A 15,884-nucleotide genomic window follows, 5' to 3' on the forward strand; every position below is an offset into this window, starting at 1 on the left:
TTTGGCAGCTGCAGCCATGTTGTTTTCATGTTTCGTCACTATGTAAAATTACACCACCAAAAATAGGAAATGATTTAAGTGACAACCTGCTCATTAGGATGGTTACACTAACACTAAACACACCCTTTGCTGAGACTACAGATAGCCTATCATCGTGTGTCATGTTGGTCCAAATCCGCGTTGTAAAAGTAATTCTGACGCTTCAAGCTAGTGTTTGGCCGGTCTAGGATGTAAACACTACTGATGGGAATGTCATTCATCATCAGACCTGTTAACGTTCCAACAAAAATTCTTACACCTCATCTCAGGCTTCATCCATGGCTGAATTTAAATGTAAAGAAGTTAGCTCCAAATTTGTTTGTTAATGGTCATCAGTAAAGCAGACGGTAACAAGATGAAGGGGTTGAGTCACCCTGCTCTCTGACCCCAGAGCACCTGGATTATGTACAAACAATTGAATTAAGGTACAGCTGCATAAAAAGTCAATGGAAAGACAAGAATGGTTGACTTTCTTTATTAACAAAAAAACTTTTTGTGAGCATTCATATAGAAGCCTTGACATATTAACAGTCTAGTCCAGCCTGATTTGTGTATCATACGCTTCCGGTTCTATGCATTTCGACAGCTAAAGAATCAGCTCACAGCCATAAAAACTGGAAGAGGGGAACCAGCTATTGCTGGCCCAAAACCAACCACCACAAACATTAGGGGTTAGGCAGGATTGACTGAAGATACCACTGTAACAGTACCTGTATAACATGGCTCACCAGTGAGTTTTTTCAAGCTGGCTTACCCCTATCTATATTATGTATGACTTTTGTAATAAAAATCAAAACATACTTGGTAGTTACTGTAGCAGAAGTAGTAGAAATGGTTTGGCTCACTTTTTGAATGGTGGCCGTATTCCTAGGAAATCAGAGGTGTACATTGCTTAGTTTCGAGGGACTGTTTAGAAACAAGCTGCCTCACCACCTTTCTCTGATGTTTGGTATTCTTGGGTTCAATAAAAAAGGTCGTCACAAATATGACCTGCTTGCTAAATGGTAGCAAGGTAGTATTCAAGTCTTGCTTTGCGAGAGCTGTTGAACAGAGCACCTGCAGTGGACTGAAAGATTTCATCAGCCTCAATCATATCTTTGGCATCTGATGTAACACAGCAACAACCACAAGGAAGAGCAAGAAAAGTGAATTATGCACCAGTGTTTATACAGCAATTAGCCTAATGGCTTCACTCCATAACAACGTGATTGCAACAAACAGCAGGTTTCTGATATCAGTTAATAATTACATTTGGCTGGTGAAGATGATTTAAATTATTGTAAAGCTTCATCAGGGTTAACTGTATTGAGATTATATAGGGCAATTATAAAGAGGGTTATAAATGTGAGTGTCTGAGTGCAGTGGTATACTCAATTTTGCTGTAGCGGATATTCTGTGAGGTTGCCAACTCCGCTCTCCATGCATGTATACATTGCATTCTGTGGGTTAGTATTTTTTTTAGGAAGTAAAACCAAAATTTTCTTATTGGAGGTTTTCACATAAGTAGGGGCTTGTCAATATTTTATCAGACAACTATGGTGATACGTATACTTGCCAGTCCTTCTAGAAAAAAGCATTTTTTGTGATTGTTGCTGGCAAAAATCCTTGATTATTCGGCATGTTTTCTTAAAAAATGCAATGGAATATGCAGAATATTTGTGCAATTTTATGGGATTTTGGAAAAATTGTGGAAATTGGCACAATTTGCGGGAACTTGGAAAAACTTAATCATTGAGATCACATTCTCACGAAGAATGTTACCTACATTATAAAGTGACTTGCGGCCTTGCTTATATAGATAAGACTACACGCTGCATAAAAACACGCATCGCAGATCAGAGAAGCAATATAAGATCAAATGACCAAAAAACCCAGTAGCTGTCCATTTTAATGCATTGAAACATAGTTTGTCCACCTTGAGGTATGTTGGAATTGAACATGTCCCCACTCCCAGATGTGGAAGAGACATAGATAACCTTCTCCTTAGAAGGGAGGCACTCTATATACATATATTATATACCCTGTCTCCCCTCGGGGCCTCAATATGGAGTTCAGCTTTAAACCTCTCTTTTGATTGCTCACGTTTTGATTTATTCAAAAGTTTACGTCTGTCCTCCTTCATATGTGAGTATTTTATCAATATATGTATTAGGGCTGCAGCTATTGAATATTTTAGTAATCGAGTATTCTACTGAAAATTCCATCGATTAATCGGATAAAACATATTTTTGTTTAGTTAAAGAGCAATTATAAATATACATGAGAAAATAAGACATTTCACCTAATAATGAACCATTGGTTTCCTTTTTTAGACAATCAATGTCTTTATTTTTGCTGCTGCTGCTGCGACATTGGCACTGTTGTTGTGGACGACAGCCTTGATTTTCTTTGCTGGAATGTCAAATTTAGCAATCACCTCCTCAATCTACACTGCAATATTTGCAGCTGTGTGTCTCTCCTCAAGGGGCATCGTCATCAGGGAGTGGGACACCATGTTCCAGTTCTTTCCAATATAGTGGCGTGTCACCCCCATATAAGCCTCCGTTGAGATGTTTGTCCAAATATCAGTAGTAAGTGCAACGCTGTTGGTCTCTTGTAGAGCCTGCTTCATCTTGGCTTTGATGACTTCATACTTTTTCTCTATCTGTTTTGTGAAGAAAGTTCTTGATGGAAGCTCGTACTTGGGATGGAAGGTTGAAACCATTGCTTTAAAACCACCATCCTCCACCATGCTTAGAGGGCACATGTCCGTGACTATCATGTTTAAAATACTATTTGTAAGCTCAGCTGCTAGCTCGGGGCTACATAATGGCGCTTTGTAGATGAATTGTCCATGCGAGACTGTGATGATTTACTGAAAAAGAGAAATAATAATTTGTTAATTGACATTACTAAGACTACATGATATAATACAGTAGGTTCATGGCTGTGCATTTAAAAACCCTGAACTTACACCAGTTGACCAAATTCACTGCCTTCAATCAAAAAACTAAGAATCTTACCAAGAAATGTTCTTATTTCTAACCTAAAAATGTCATTACACCTGATAACACACATCACTTAAAAGGTTAGGTGTTTTTCCCACGTGTTTCTATTGAACTTTCATTTGTGTCAAGCAAATTTTAAGTTCTAGTTAAGTTTTAATTTAAAGTCTTGATAAGATTTGGAGTTTTTTGCAGTGTTCACAATAAAATTATGATACCTGCTTTATTGGAGCGCTTTAGGCACCAGTGCTCCTTGATGTTATATCCATTTATTACTACTGAGCTAAAATTGACAACTACCCAGTTAGGTTTATTATGTTTTTATGTTTCACCCTCAATCACTCTACAGCGCTGTTTTTATAGATTAAATAAAGCCTGTATGAAAGGCACGTTAGCCACGCATCGACAGTAGTCATAATTAATAGAAACCTAGCCCTCCGCGGGGCTAACGTTATGTTAGCAAGGTACAGTAACGTTAATCTCATTAATTAGCGCTACGTTAACTTAATTTTACCTTGTCTCAGGTGACGGTCCTCCGCTCTCGAAGTAAACAGGGTGCCTTCAGTGGAGATGCTGCAGCATTGAAGACGTACTGTTGTGGTATGCAAGCGCTGTCTTACAGTGAATACAGTCAACAGTGTTCGCCTTGGTGTCCACCTTGAAATGCTCCCACACTTTTGACATTTTCTGCCTTTTCTTTGTGCCTTTCTCTTCGCTTTCGTTGCCTTCTTCGTCGTTACCTCTACATCCATGGTTAAAACCAAACATATCTGCCGCCTCTTTCTTCTTCCTTTACATGCGTGACGTCAGCGCATTGTGCCGCATTAAAAGTAGTCCGAGCGAAATACCATGCTTTAAACTGGCAAACTTAAACTATTCCAAAGAGAAAATTCCTCGACCATTTTTTGTAATCGAGTTACTCGAATTATTTGAGGAATTGTTTCAGCCATAATATGTTTCGTACGTATTGTTTTTGAAATATTTTTTTTGCCAATTGTGATACATAATTTTTCATGGCTGCAAATGCATGCAAGCCAGTGCCTTCAGGCGTATGTTATACCATGTCACCTTTGTCAGATGCACTCTTGTCCAGACAGGTGCGCTGCTTAGGGTCATGTAATATAAGCCACCTCACTCATTTTTTCTCAATGCCTGACGAAGATCCCATGGGATCGAAACGTTGCCTCGGTTTGTAAATAAATTCCTTTGGAGCATAGCCAGTGTGCGGACCACTTTTTCCAAAATATTTGACACAATTGTCTAGCAACTATCGTTTACTTTCTCTGGATGTGTGCACCCCGCCTCCTCTCCAAAATATTTGTACACATGGATGAGAGGTTTATGTGACGGTGCACACACTCTCCCATCAAGTTTGTTTTTATAGATCACAATTGCTCCTTGGAAATCTGCATACACCAGTTTCCAGCACCATTTTATGTGAATGCGACCTTTATGAATAATTCCACGGAACTTTCAGATCCATGAAGTCCACCAGCAGATGTAAAACAGGTTGTCTTTCAATTTAACCATTTATCAGCCAGAAGCTGTAAAAACACTGCGTCATCAGATTTTCAACTTTCCTTTCAGTCTTAAACCTTTCATATGACTTGCTCTTCTGTCAGTGTCATGGTCTGGTTCCTACAACCATCCATGACTTTCACTGTCATCACATGCCTAATGGCAATATCACAGTTTTAAGAAGGAATTATCCTTCAGTTCGTTTCTCTTGTGATCAGGCTTGCTGTTTTGTGACTCTGAATGCTTCCCTGTGGAGTAGACATGCCACCTGTCTGCAACAAAATGCAAGGATGCTGGAGAATTGATGTCAGTATTTTGTTTGGCTTGGTTGAGTCTGTAATTAAGCAAAGTATCATATCTTTAATGATGCTATTACAGAGAATTAAAGGCACTGGTGTTACAGGCTGATAGACTGTCTTCTTAGAACATGTTCAGCTCACCACAGCACTTGGGAATAACCAAAGGTTTCCTGTCATCATGACAACCTTCAGTAGTGGAAGTTGTGACTCTGGGGTTGCCTTTGAGTTCCCCCTGTTGCATTGCACTGTTTGGTGTGTGTGTGGGGGGGGGGGGGGGGTATAAATAGCCTCCTTCGTCAGTGTTGGGTTTCAGAAGCAGCTGCTCACAGACGGACAGACAGGCAGATAGTCCATCAAAGTCCTCTAGGTTGAAAGCTGAGTGTGAGAATTTAGTGTGAAAGCCCTCAATGGTGAACAACGGCAACAGTGTTTGGTTGTTATTGTTGCCACCTGTGTTTTTCAACTGGGACTCAATTTGTGCAGTAGCAAAGACCACTAAGGAGATCTGTGACTAGATTTTAGAGGTGATTTTAGTCTGAACATAGAGACTAAGTTAAGGGATGATGGGGAAGGGGGCATTGCAAACCTGGTATTAAGGTCTGTCCTAAGCTTAGATCTGTTGTTTAGCAGAAGTACACACAGATAAGTGCTTCTATGGAGGTATACTACTACATTTGATCATATGAAAAACATACCCAGAGATATTACAGCTCCATCAACAATATGTGGTCACTTCATTTGTTTATAACATGCCGACAAAGAGGCCTGCCCTATAAAGTTGTGGATTCTCTTTTCCTTTTAATTTCTGACTGATGAAAAAAAAGAAATTATCGCCAGATGTACCACTCACTCTCTGATTAAGAGCTAATGACTCCCACCCATCAGCTGATCTCTCTCTCTCTCTCTCTCCCTCTCTCTGCTCGAACACCCCACAGCAAAACTCAGTAACATTACACAGTAATTTGCATATTAAAAATGTCAGTGATAGACTCGAGTTGAGAAGTTGATCATTATAATCCATAACATCTATTGCCTCGCTGTGCTTCCAGAATGATACCGCATGTAAACAAACCGTTTAAAAAATGGAAATGGAAGAAATGCAGTGCCTACAGTGTGGGAAAGTGTGATCCAATCAAAGGAGACGAATGTGGAAACACATTTTAAAGCCAGTTGTGAACACAGTCAGCAGAGCAGCCTACTCATGACAGGACAGATTTTAATACCAGGGGTGCACAGGGTCACAGGTTCTAAATACTGTAGCATCCCAGAGCCTTGGCCCTTGTTACAGTGGTGCGAGTTGGGGGTAATCTAAATGTTTCACTGCAACCAAACATGGAACAATGATCTCACTCAATATGTCACAGAATTATGAGCTTTTGTTTTTGAAAGTTTGGTCAGATTGTACCTTGAGATTTGTAGTTTAACAGGATTGGACCTGGAACCAGATTTTTTTTTTTACCAGTTTTCTATTTTTTGAGTTTCATGTCAAAGCTGTTGGAGAGCTCCAACTGTGTCAATTGGTAAAATAAGTTGGACTGGAACTACCCACCAACTACCTGAATATCTGAGTGATTTAAGAAGGGCATAGAGTTGGAAAAATGACAACAGCAGAAGAAGACAAGGGTTGCTAATTCTCCTGTGGGCTGTAATGATGGATTTAAAACCCTAACTTTCAGTGGAATTGTTCATCTTCCCAAGGGGATTATAATGCATCACTGAAATAACTTCAAAGGGGAGATGGGATTCTACTTACTCAGAAATGTGTTGTACTGAAAATGGAGTGTAACTGCTCTGAAAATTTGTCAGTTCCACAAAAGAATAAAAACAGTGTGAAGCAGCCCTGGAACCATTGCATGTATTTGTGTGTGTAGCAATTGCTGTGTTTTCACGATACATCAAGATGGTTTTGAAAAAAAAAATTGGATTCTGATCAAAGGAACAGACTGCTGTTTGGCAAATGAACAGTATAAGTGGGGCTTTAACTCAAGGTGTAATGAGGAGGGGTCGCATAAGAACCATTCGATTTTGACATATTTTTTAAATTCAATCAATCACCATAATGACCAGCTTAAAAACAACAAATATACCATCAATTTAGTGTCAGGCAAGTTGTTGAGATCAAATTTGAAGTCATTCTGATAATAAGTAGTTAAAAATCATTTGATTTTAATTTAGCCTTGTTGTGCTTCTATATTTGTGACATTTCAGGCTACTCATTTGACAATTGCTTAATTTAATACTGCTTGGCTGTGTGTCAAGGTCCTCATATCAAGCTGCAATAGCAGGAGGACAGTGTAAAATTTAGGGCCGTAATGTCCCAGTCGACTGGTAGATTTATTAGTCAATACGTTCTGGTTCGACCAAAATTGTGATTAGTCGATTTTTTGCCAAGTTAATTTCATCAGGAGGAAAGTACCAAGTGCTAATGGGGGTGATTTCAAAGCACCCCTGTTTCACAGATAACAATCTATCTTCGAACACCCCCCTTGTTTTGCTATTTTGGACTAGCCAGACCCGCTAGAGACAGAGAGTACCAGAAGGCCAACGTCTGGTTTGATGAATGTATATTTAATTTTGACGGTTTCATTTAAAGTCAGTCCTCTTCCACCATGTCAAAGACATCTGCAGTGTGGCAGCATTTCAAGAAAATAGATAATGGAAAAAAAATCGAATGCAAAGTTTGCCAACAACAGTTTGCATATCACAGCTCCACTACAAACACGGCCTATCACCTAAAAACAGTAAGCTAACTTGTCTACCTTAGGTTGCCCCGTCAGTTTTGAGTATATGAACATATCAGAATTGACATTTCAATGTTTTAGTCTAATAATTTTTTCTTGTTTTAATTATAAAAAAATTCTTACAGTGGACTTTCCTTTTGTGTTTAAGAGTAAAGTTTTAAGTTAAAAGTCTATTTGTGTCTCAGCTGCGATGCTGAGCTCCTCTGTTTAGTCTCGCTCTGTGCGCAGGACACGTACAGAAATGATAGTGTCGGTCAATTATTATAACATGACAAAAATAACTGTTTAAATATTCCTCAACAGGTTTCGTGCTGATAGTTGACACTATATTTTTCATATATAAAATTAGTCGATTTTTAGTCGAAATTTGAGGGTTTCAGAATTTCTTTGGTTGATTACAGCCCTAGTAAAATTGATGTAAATCCAGTGATGTCATGTGTACTGTAGGTGGCACTATGACTCCATTGGTCCACTGATGTCTCTCGGGCATATCTCTAACAAATATTTGATTTTGGGCACAGTGGCCAGCATGTGTCACTGCAAAATATGGACATTTGTGTTAATTAAGGATTTTGTCATGTCAACACAACATCTAACATCCAGGCATTGGCAGTTTAAAAAAAAACAACTCAAAATTTAATTATATAATATACATTAGAACACAAAATCCAGAATGTATTACTTGCTGTAGGCATGGCTACTGAAATGTACATTACATCTTTGGTAGAATCATACCGCAACCAAGAAGGGGGTGTTGTCTCACAGGGGCCACACTGTGGGCCAAGACTCCTGTGTTTTTAAACTTATGACCACAAATTACAATCCTCATCTTAAGACCACGCCCTTTAACCTTTACTCGTTCGGTCCTCAGGTCTGGATAAAAGACCATCACAGACTCTTGAGAGGAACTTTTCCTCCAGTCAGGGTTCATGTTAATGAGTGTGATAAACATACAGAGCTGAGCTTGAACTGACTTGAGATTTTAAATGAACCTGTTCATCCCTCCAATATGACGATGAGTGAAATTTTTTCTGCTTCTGGCAAAGGGAACAATCGGCCAACATGACTGATAGTTCAGATCTTCTCCATCATTATCTTCATTTGGTGCTTACAGTACATTTAGCCAGTTTGTCATTTAATGTCAGGTCAAGCACCGGTAGCCCCTAACATAGGTCAACAAGCTGTATCCCGTTGCAGGGATGTGCAGGGTCTTGACTTTGTCTCGTAATTACTTCCAGATTGGAGGATGACCACATGAATTAACCATACCTCTTTCTGTGTCTCCAGGCCAGAATAGCATTCCTTCAGGGTGAGAGGAAAGGTCAGGAGAACCTGAAGAATGATCTGGTCAGAAGAATAAAAATGTTAGAATACGCACTAAAGCAGGAAAGGTAAGCAGAGTTATTTGGTTATCACGAGATAAATAATTCCTAGCTCTGCTGCACAGATTTACATGCTGCTTTAATGTCTACGAAGGTCATGTTCTTGCACAAAGAGAACAAATATCAACAAACTTGGCAGAGGAGATGAAGCATGGGCCAAGGAAAAGCACGCTAAATTTAGGGGTGACTTTAATGCTCTCCATAATATCCACTTTTTAGCAACCAAGGGTTTTAAGACATAAACACTTCAGTAATTTATTGACGCATTTTATGCTGAAGAATGAAACCATAAAATATCTTCAGCTATCACAGACCTTATTTGAGGCATTTAACCCTAAACCTATTAACTTGGAGATGAGGGATCCAGACATTCTCTGGTGCAAACAATTCTTGTTTTTCCTGCACCACTTTATTTAAGTATAAAGCTAAATCTCTTCCAATTAGCATGCATCAGCATCTTTAAGTAATAGCTTTATTGTGACTCAGCCATATACCACAAGTGATTCTGATGGTTTGGGTTTTGTTTTTTTGAAGACTTCAGCATTTGATTAGATTTTTGGACATTCACAGACTTTCTTGTATTTCCTCCACAGAGCAAAATATCACAAGTTAAAATATGGAACAGATTTGAACCAAGGAGACATGAAGCTGCCAAGCTTTGATTCAGGTAGGTGGCACAAGTCTTTGCTTTCTCACTGAAAAACACACACATTTTGTATTACTACATCATATTAAAACACACAGGTCCACTTAGACTCATGGTTTCAAGTGTGATTTAAGAAACATATATTATAATAGTACTTTGCTTAAAGATAATGGTTTTAACAGTGAATTGTAACATAGAAAAATGTGTTGAATATTTAAGATATGCTAAGTCTTCTCCTGCAGTGTAATCCCTGTGGAATGTAATGAAAGCAGTTTGTGTCAAAAAGGAAGTGAAGTTTAGAAAGCTGCCCTGGTATCATGTCTGTGTGAAATGATCACATGGCAAAGATCAGAGTGTGATTGGTGGACAGCCCTCACATCTGCAGTGTTGCTCAATGTGAACAGTTGCAAAATGAGGTGATCAGGAAAATGTCTTTGTGCTTATTCATCTTTTAGACACCAAAGACTCTGAGGTCTCTGCTGTTCCTGCCAACAGTCAGCTGACCTGGAAACAAGGACGACAACTACTCCGACAGTAAGAACTCACTCTCCATCACTCTCTCTGCTCATCCTGCTGTAATGTAACTACAATCTTGTGTGTTTAGGTACCTGCAGGAGGTTGGCTACACAGACACCATTCTGGACGTCCGCACTCAGAGGGTTCGCTCTCTGCTTGGCCTGTCAGGCTCTGAACAGAACGGTTCCTTGGAGAACAAGAACCTACAGCACCTGATCAATGGGACAGAGCGCCGCAAGGATAACAAAAGGTCAATATGCTTGTGCATATTAAGGTCAGAGGTCACATCGAGGTCATGTGTGTCTGATCTGTGAACGTGTGTGTTCAGGAGTCCAGGTGATGTTCTAGAGACGTTTAACTTCCTGGAGAATGCCGAGGACAGTGACGAAGATGAGGATGAAGAGGGTGAACTGTTGGATGACATCAGCACAGACAAACACCACAGAGCCAAGAAACACAAGACCAAGGTACACTCACACACACAACCTCTCCTTCCCTCCTTTCCCTCCGTAATTGTTATTCCTCATGATGTACTTCACTTGTTCACTTTCATTGTCTTCTCATTTGCCCCTTCCCCACTCTTTCGATTCCTGTCATTTCCTCTTGTCATTTTTCCTTGCCCTCCTCTCCTGTCCTTACTTTTTTTTCTTCTCTTCTCCTCTTGTCTTCCCCACCTCCTTCCCCCTCCTTATTTCTCATCTCATCTTCTCCAGGTAGGGAATGAGGGCTTGGCCTCAGAGGATGATGCTGACACAGAGGAGGCACTGAAAGAGTTTGACTTCCTGGTGACAGCAGAAGATGGTGAGGGAGCAGGCGAGGCACGGAGTTCTGGAGATGGGACAGAGTGGGGTGAGCCAATCAAATGCTGGTGTTTGGAAAGATGCTGTACCATTATTTCTGTTCATCAGCTCATCATCTTGTTGCTTCCTGTCAAATGGAATCCAAATGTAAGTTTTTAAGTTCCTCTCTTGTGTGCAGCGGAGCCATTACCATTTCCAACTGGTGGGGGGAAGTCGTTCCTGTTGGGGGGGTCTGACGATGTCTTGGAGAGCGTGCTGGGGCTGGGTGACCTCGCTGACCTCACCGTCACTAATGATGAAACAGACTATAGTTACGACGTGAGTCTCACATGCAATTACTTGCCATCTGTTTTTGAATCCTGATTATATTGACCATTTGTTCCTCTCCCCTGTCAGCTGCCATCCAATAAGGAGTCTTCATTTAGGAAGACGTGGAACCCCAAGTATACTCTGCGCAGCCACTTTGACGGTGTTCGAGCGCTGGCCTTCCACCCTGTTGAGCCCTGTCTGGTCACCGTGTCTGAGGATCACACCCTCAAACTGTGGAACCTCACCAAGACGGTCCCTGCCAAAAAGTACCGTGCTATTTCTTTTAACTTCAATTCTCTTTGTTTGCTGTTAGCTTAACCTCTTCCACTCACAGCATATTTTCAGGAAAAAACGCCTAAAAAGACATACCCATAGTAAATGTGTAATTACTACACTTTACTGAAGGTTATATGCATGTTCTTGGTGTCCTTGGACATCTAGGGACTTCAGAGAATGTGTTCCAAGTGTCAGAAGTGTTGTATCTGTCATTAAGACTGAGTAAATTAGAATAAACCAGTGGGAAAATTGCATTTTTTTACTCTCGCCAACATTTTTTTTTTTTTTGACAGAGGAAAACACTATGCCAGCAATGATTTCATACACCCAGACACCACTGATTAGCTTCATCCACTCCTTGACCACAAATTTACCAAAGTTGATCGAATTTGGTCTAACAGTGAAGCTTACATCAAGGATTTTGTAAGGATACACCCAGGCGAGAACTCAGTTTTCAAATTGTGCCAAACGGATTATTTTCTACCTCTGATGAAAACTGGCTCCAAATTACAATAAATTGTAATTTTAGTTGTCTACTACTAACTATCGGAGCTTTTGGCTTTTGTTCAGCGGTCTGCCTTCGTCTGTGGGGCGCTGCGTGTAAAAGACGGTGAGAGCGCATAGTTTGCGCAGGTTTTACGCTCAAAGTTTAACGTAGCTGGGATTTGTAGTTCTTAGAATGGTAGGTGTCGATCGATTCAGTCGCTTCTCCCCTTTCACTCGAATGAGATGCAAATAATGTGCTTCTGCATCTTTCAACATGGAACTTTGGACACAAACCCCTTCAATAAGAATTCTCTATGTTCATGAGTTGTAAACACCGTTGAGATGTGCTCATTGACAGTCTGATTCTGTTTATCTTGGTAATGAGTTCAGTCACGGTCTGATGGTCAACTTCTGTCTCCTTGTTCACAGAAGTGCCTCTTTCGATGTGGAGCCCATCTACACATTCAGAGCCCATGTGTATGTATTAACACAATTGATGATGATGATGTCACTATCTGTCCATATTAAATCATGGTTCATATTGCCTCAAAGCAGTCTGTCCTTGAGGGAGGTCCTCACAACCCATTATTTTCATTTCAGTTTTTGACCCTGCATAGCTTATCTGACTTTTTTTTCTAATATGTCCTTGTTTCTATCTGGAGACTTGTTCGAAATGTTTTGATAATTTTCAAGTAATTTTTCTTGCTAATTTACTCCTGGCCCTTTTGTAGACCAGTATAACAGTGTATTTTTCACTTGCACGTTATAAAGACTATCTAAGCTTGAATATATAAACTGAGAACATTCTTAAGGTAAAGCTTAAATGTGTGTGTGTGTGTGTGTGTGTGTGTGTGTGTGTGTGTGTGTGCACGTGCACATGCACGTGTGTGTTTTTCCTACTTTTATTATTATTACTTGGCTATTGTAGAGGATGTGTGATGAAAGAATTTTTCAGTCAGTAGAAACAGGCTGGAGACTCATAGATAGCTGACACTGGACACTTTAACGGACATCCATAACCGATGTACAAGGTTCGCTGTGAGATGAAGTTGATGGAGTCAGCTCTCCCAGAGCTTCTGAGTTCCAGCCCTCATAAACGGTCATACTAGCAATGTCAGACACTACCAGTAACACCTAGTTGGAAAACCCAGCAAAGTGTGATAATCACGCAGTCAAAACACAGCTATGCATCAGGATAATGGTGGCATTGTTAGCATCAGCTTTACTATCAGTGAGTATTATAACAACAAATTTATGATTATAATAGGTCAAGGTCAAGGCCTGGGGTCAGATCACCTCTTATCATTACAGACAAATTACGAGGATAAGACCAAGAAAGTTAAAAAAAAAAAAGATACCAGATAAAATTCCATATCACATCACTCCTTTTTAGACAACAACAAATTTACAACCCAAATGAAGTAGAGGGGGACTACACACAGGGTGAGTGGAGCTGTGTCAACCTGTTATCTCCTGACAATACAATAAAATCATGTACAAAACTCAGTGTAAGCATTTTCTTCCACCTACTTCTCCATTTGGACTGACGCTAGGAAACACTTGTTCAAATCCTTCAACTGCTGGAGCTGAATGTGTTTTTCGACACAGAATTGTTAGTTTGCTTATGACCAGTTTTCTTAGATTTATCTTTGGTAGTAATTTCTGCCACTTCTTAAGGCTTTCTATCTACTTTGGACTGATGACTGCCAATAGTCACCAAGATCAAATATCACATACAACAGCACAAAAGGTAACAATAATGCACATATAAGCTCAAAAAGAAACAACAGCACGTGCGTACGTTTACAGATGCATCTAGGTCTTCTCAGCCTTGATTTTAGTGACAGAGTGGAGAGTGAGAGCTGCTACTATTAGTAGCATGAATTAGAGTTTACTTAATAGTAGGTTTCTTGTCAAATTTAGCCAGCACCAGGATTGTCAGGATTCTCTTCCATATAGCACAATACACCTCTTCTCTCTTTCTCCCTCTGGCCAAGGACACACCTCTATTCTGGGGCCTTATGAGACCCTGGTTCCTGGTTCCTGGGACAATTCTCCCCACAGAAACTCCGTGTGGATGGGATTTTGTCCTTGGCAAGTGCTCGGCCTTACACCAGCCTTGGATCTGAATCAGTGTGCTCAATCCACACAATAATTTAATGCTTCACTCTCCTGCCTCTTTCACAGAGGTCAAAATGTTTGTGGATTAAATGACCCTTGATATGCTGTTGCATTTTTCAAATGCTTCTGCAAGAACTGAAATTCACTGGGAAAAAGTTTACTTGATGAGTAACATAAGAATTATTTGTCATTTTTTCTGTGTCTGAGTGCTGCTTGATCATATTTCTTGTGTTTAAAAGCTTATGACATCTAAATCTCTTCAGATGACTGTGTCCTTACTGAGTAACATCATTTCAGATGCTCAAGAACTTAAAGGTGGAAAAGCTCTTCTTGTTTTCAAGTGTTTGGGTAACCAAGACAAGTGTAGTTGTAAGCAGGTTCTCTCTATCGTCCTCCAGTGGGCCAGTGTTGTCGTTGGCGATGATCTCAAGTGGTGAGCAGTGCTTCAGTGGAGGTATCGATTCCACCATCCAGTGGTGGAATATCCCCAGCTCCAACGTCGATCCCTATGACACCTACGGTGCGCACAAGTGATCACACCACATCCTACTGTTCACAGCCTGCTCAGTTTTACTATGAATTTTTGTCATTTCAATATGACTTCAGTTATAACCACATCACCCCCTTGTGTTACCATAACAATGATACTGCTTTAAAGCTAACAAAAAAAAATGTACACGTTGAGTCTAAAAAAGATGTCGCCCCTCTTTTGTCTAATTAGATCCCAGTGTCCTGGCGGGATCATGGGCTGAACACACAGATGCCGTGTGGGGATTGGCTTACAGTGGAATCAAGAACCGTCTCCTGTCTTGCTCGGCTGATGGAACGGTCAAATTGTGGAACCCACAGGAGAAGAGCCCTTGCATCAGCACTTTCAACTCCAACAGAGGTACAGACATGGCATCTACTGCAGAATGTACACCAGCAACTCGTCAATACTATGACAAATGCTTATTTGTGTTTGTGTTTACAGAGCATGGAATCCCCACATCTGTTGACTTCAATGGTTGTGATCCTGCCCATATGGTGGCATCCTTCAGTAGCGGTGATGTGGTTGTGTATGACCTGGAGACATCACAGAATGCACTGGTGCTGAAGGGGCAGGGAGAAGGCAGTAAGAACACACAAATGATTCAACATTCCCTTGTAAAGAAGACAAAACTATTATTTCTGTTGTTCCAACTATTCTCTCCTGATCTTCATCAATGCCTCCTCATCATGGTCACCATGACCAGCCCTCCCAGGTTCTCATCATATCAATAAGGTGGTCAGTCATCCGACACTGCCAGTCACCATTACCGCTCACGAAGACAGACACATCAAATTCTACGATAACAAGTCAGGTCAGTCTGAAGGAGTATTGATTTTATAAATGAGTCCATTTATTGTCCCAAACAATCAATCATTCAATTTTTCTCTAACACATCTAAAAATAAGGATGTGACTGATAACCAGCAGATTGCTGCAGCTGCTCCAGGCCTGAATGTCATGAGTGTTTACAAGTGGACATCAACTTAGTGACTCAACACTGACATGATAGCTGGCTGCTGTTGTTATCATTTAAATGTGTCTTAACGTGTGTGATTTTGTGTGTGTTTGTGTAGGTAAAGTGATCCATGCCATGGTAGCTCATCTGGATGCAGTCACCAGCCTGGCTGTGGACCCTAATGGGATCTATCTGATGTCTGGCAGTAAGTCTCATACTACTACGAAGTGCAACCCATCACACCGATGAGAATCTTATTTCTGTTACCATTTTGTCTACAG

At 40.4% G+C, this 15,884-nt stretch overlaps 1 protein-coding gene across 2 annotated transcripts in view; it reads left to right on the top strand.

Annotated features, from left to right (window-relative positions):
• The window catches only part of strn3 (striatin, calmodulin binding protein 3), a 34,680-nt gene that overhangs the window by 15,307 nt on the left and 3,489 nt on the right, over positions 1–15,884 (top strand). Inside the window, exons 2-15 of one of the 2 annotated variants that reach the window (XM_086183151.1) lie at positions 8,869–8,972; positions 9,557–9,630; positions 10,065–10,143; positions 10,214–10,375; positions 10,454–10,592; positions 10,839–10,974; positions 11,104–11,243; positions 11,322–11,500; positions 12,426–12,473; positions 14,516–14,637; positions 14,839–15,006; positions 15,091–15,231; positions 15,353–15,460; positions 15,722–15,808. In XM_086183151.1, the coding sequence (XP_086039277.1) occupies positions 8,869–8,972; positions 9,557–9,630; positions 10,065–10,143; positions 10,214–10,375; positions 10,454–10,592; positions 10,839–10,974; positions 11,104–11,243; positions 11,322–11,500; positions 12,426–12,473; positions 14,516–14,637; positions 14,839–15,006; positions 15,091–15,231; positions 15,353–15,460; positions 15,722–15,808 (1,687 nt within the window). Of the gene's footprint in view, positions 1–8,868; positions 8,973–9,556; positions 9,631–10,064; positions 10,144–10,213; positions 10,376–10,453; positions 10,593–10,838; positions 10,975–11,103; positions 11,244–11,321; positions 11,501–12,425; positions 12,474–14,515; positions 14,638–14,838; positions 15,232–15,352; positions 15,461–15,721; positions 15,809–15,884 lie in introns of both variants that reach the window. The other variant, XM_086183150.1, reaches the window with a different exon arrangement.

This window comes from Aulostomus chinensis, chromosome 17, assembly GCF_037954235.1.
Source record: "Aulostomus chinensis isolate RoL2024-O1b breed Wild chromosome 17, RoL_Achi_v1.0, whole genome shotgun sequence".
In the NCBI taxonomy this organism is placed as follows: Eukaryota; Metazoa; Chordata; class Actinopteri; order Syngnathiformes; family Aulostomidae; genus Aulostomus; species Aulostomus chinensis.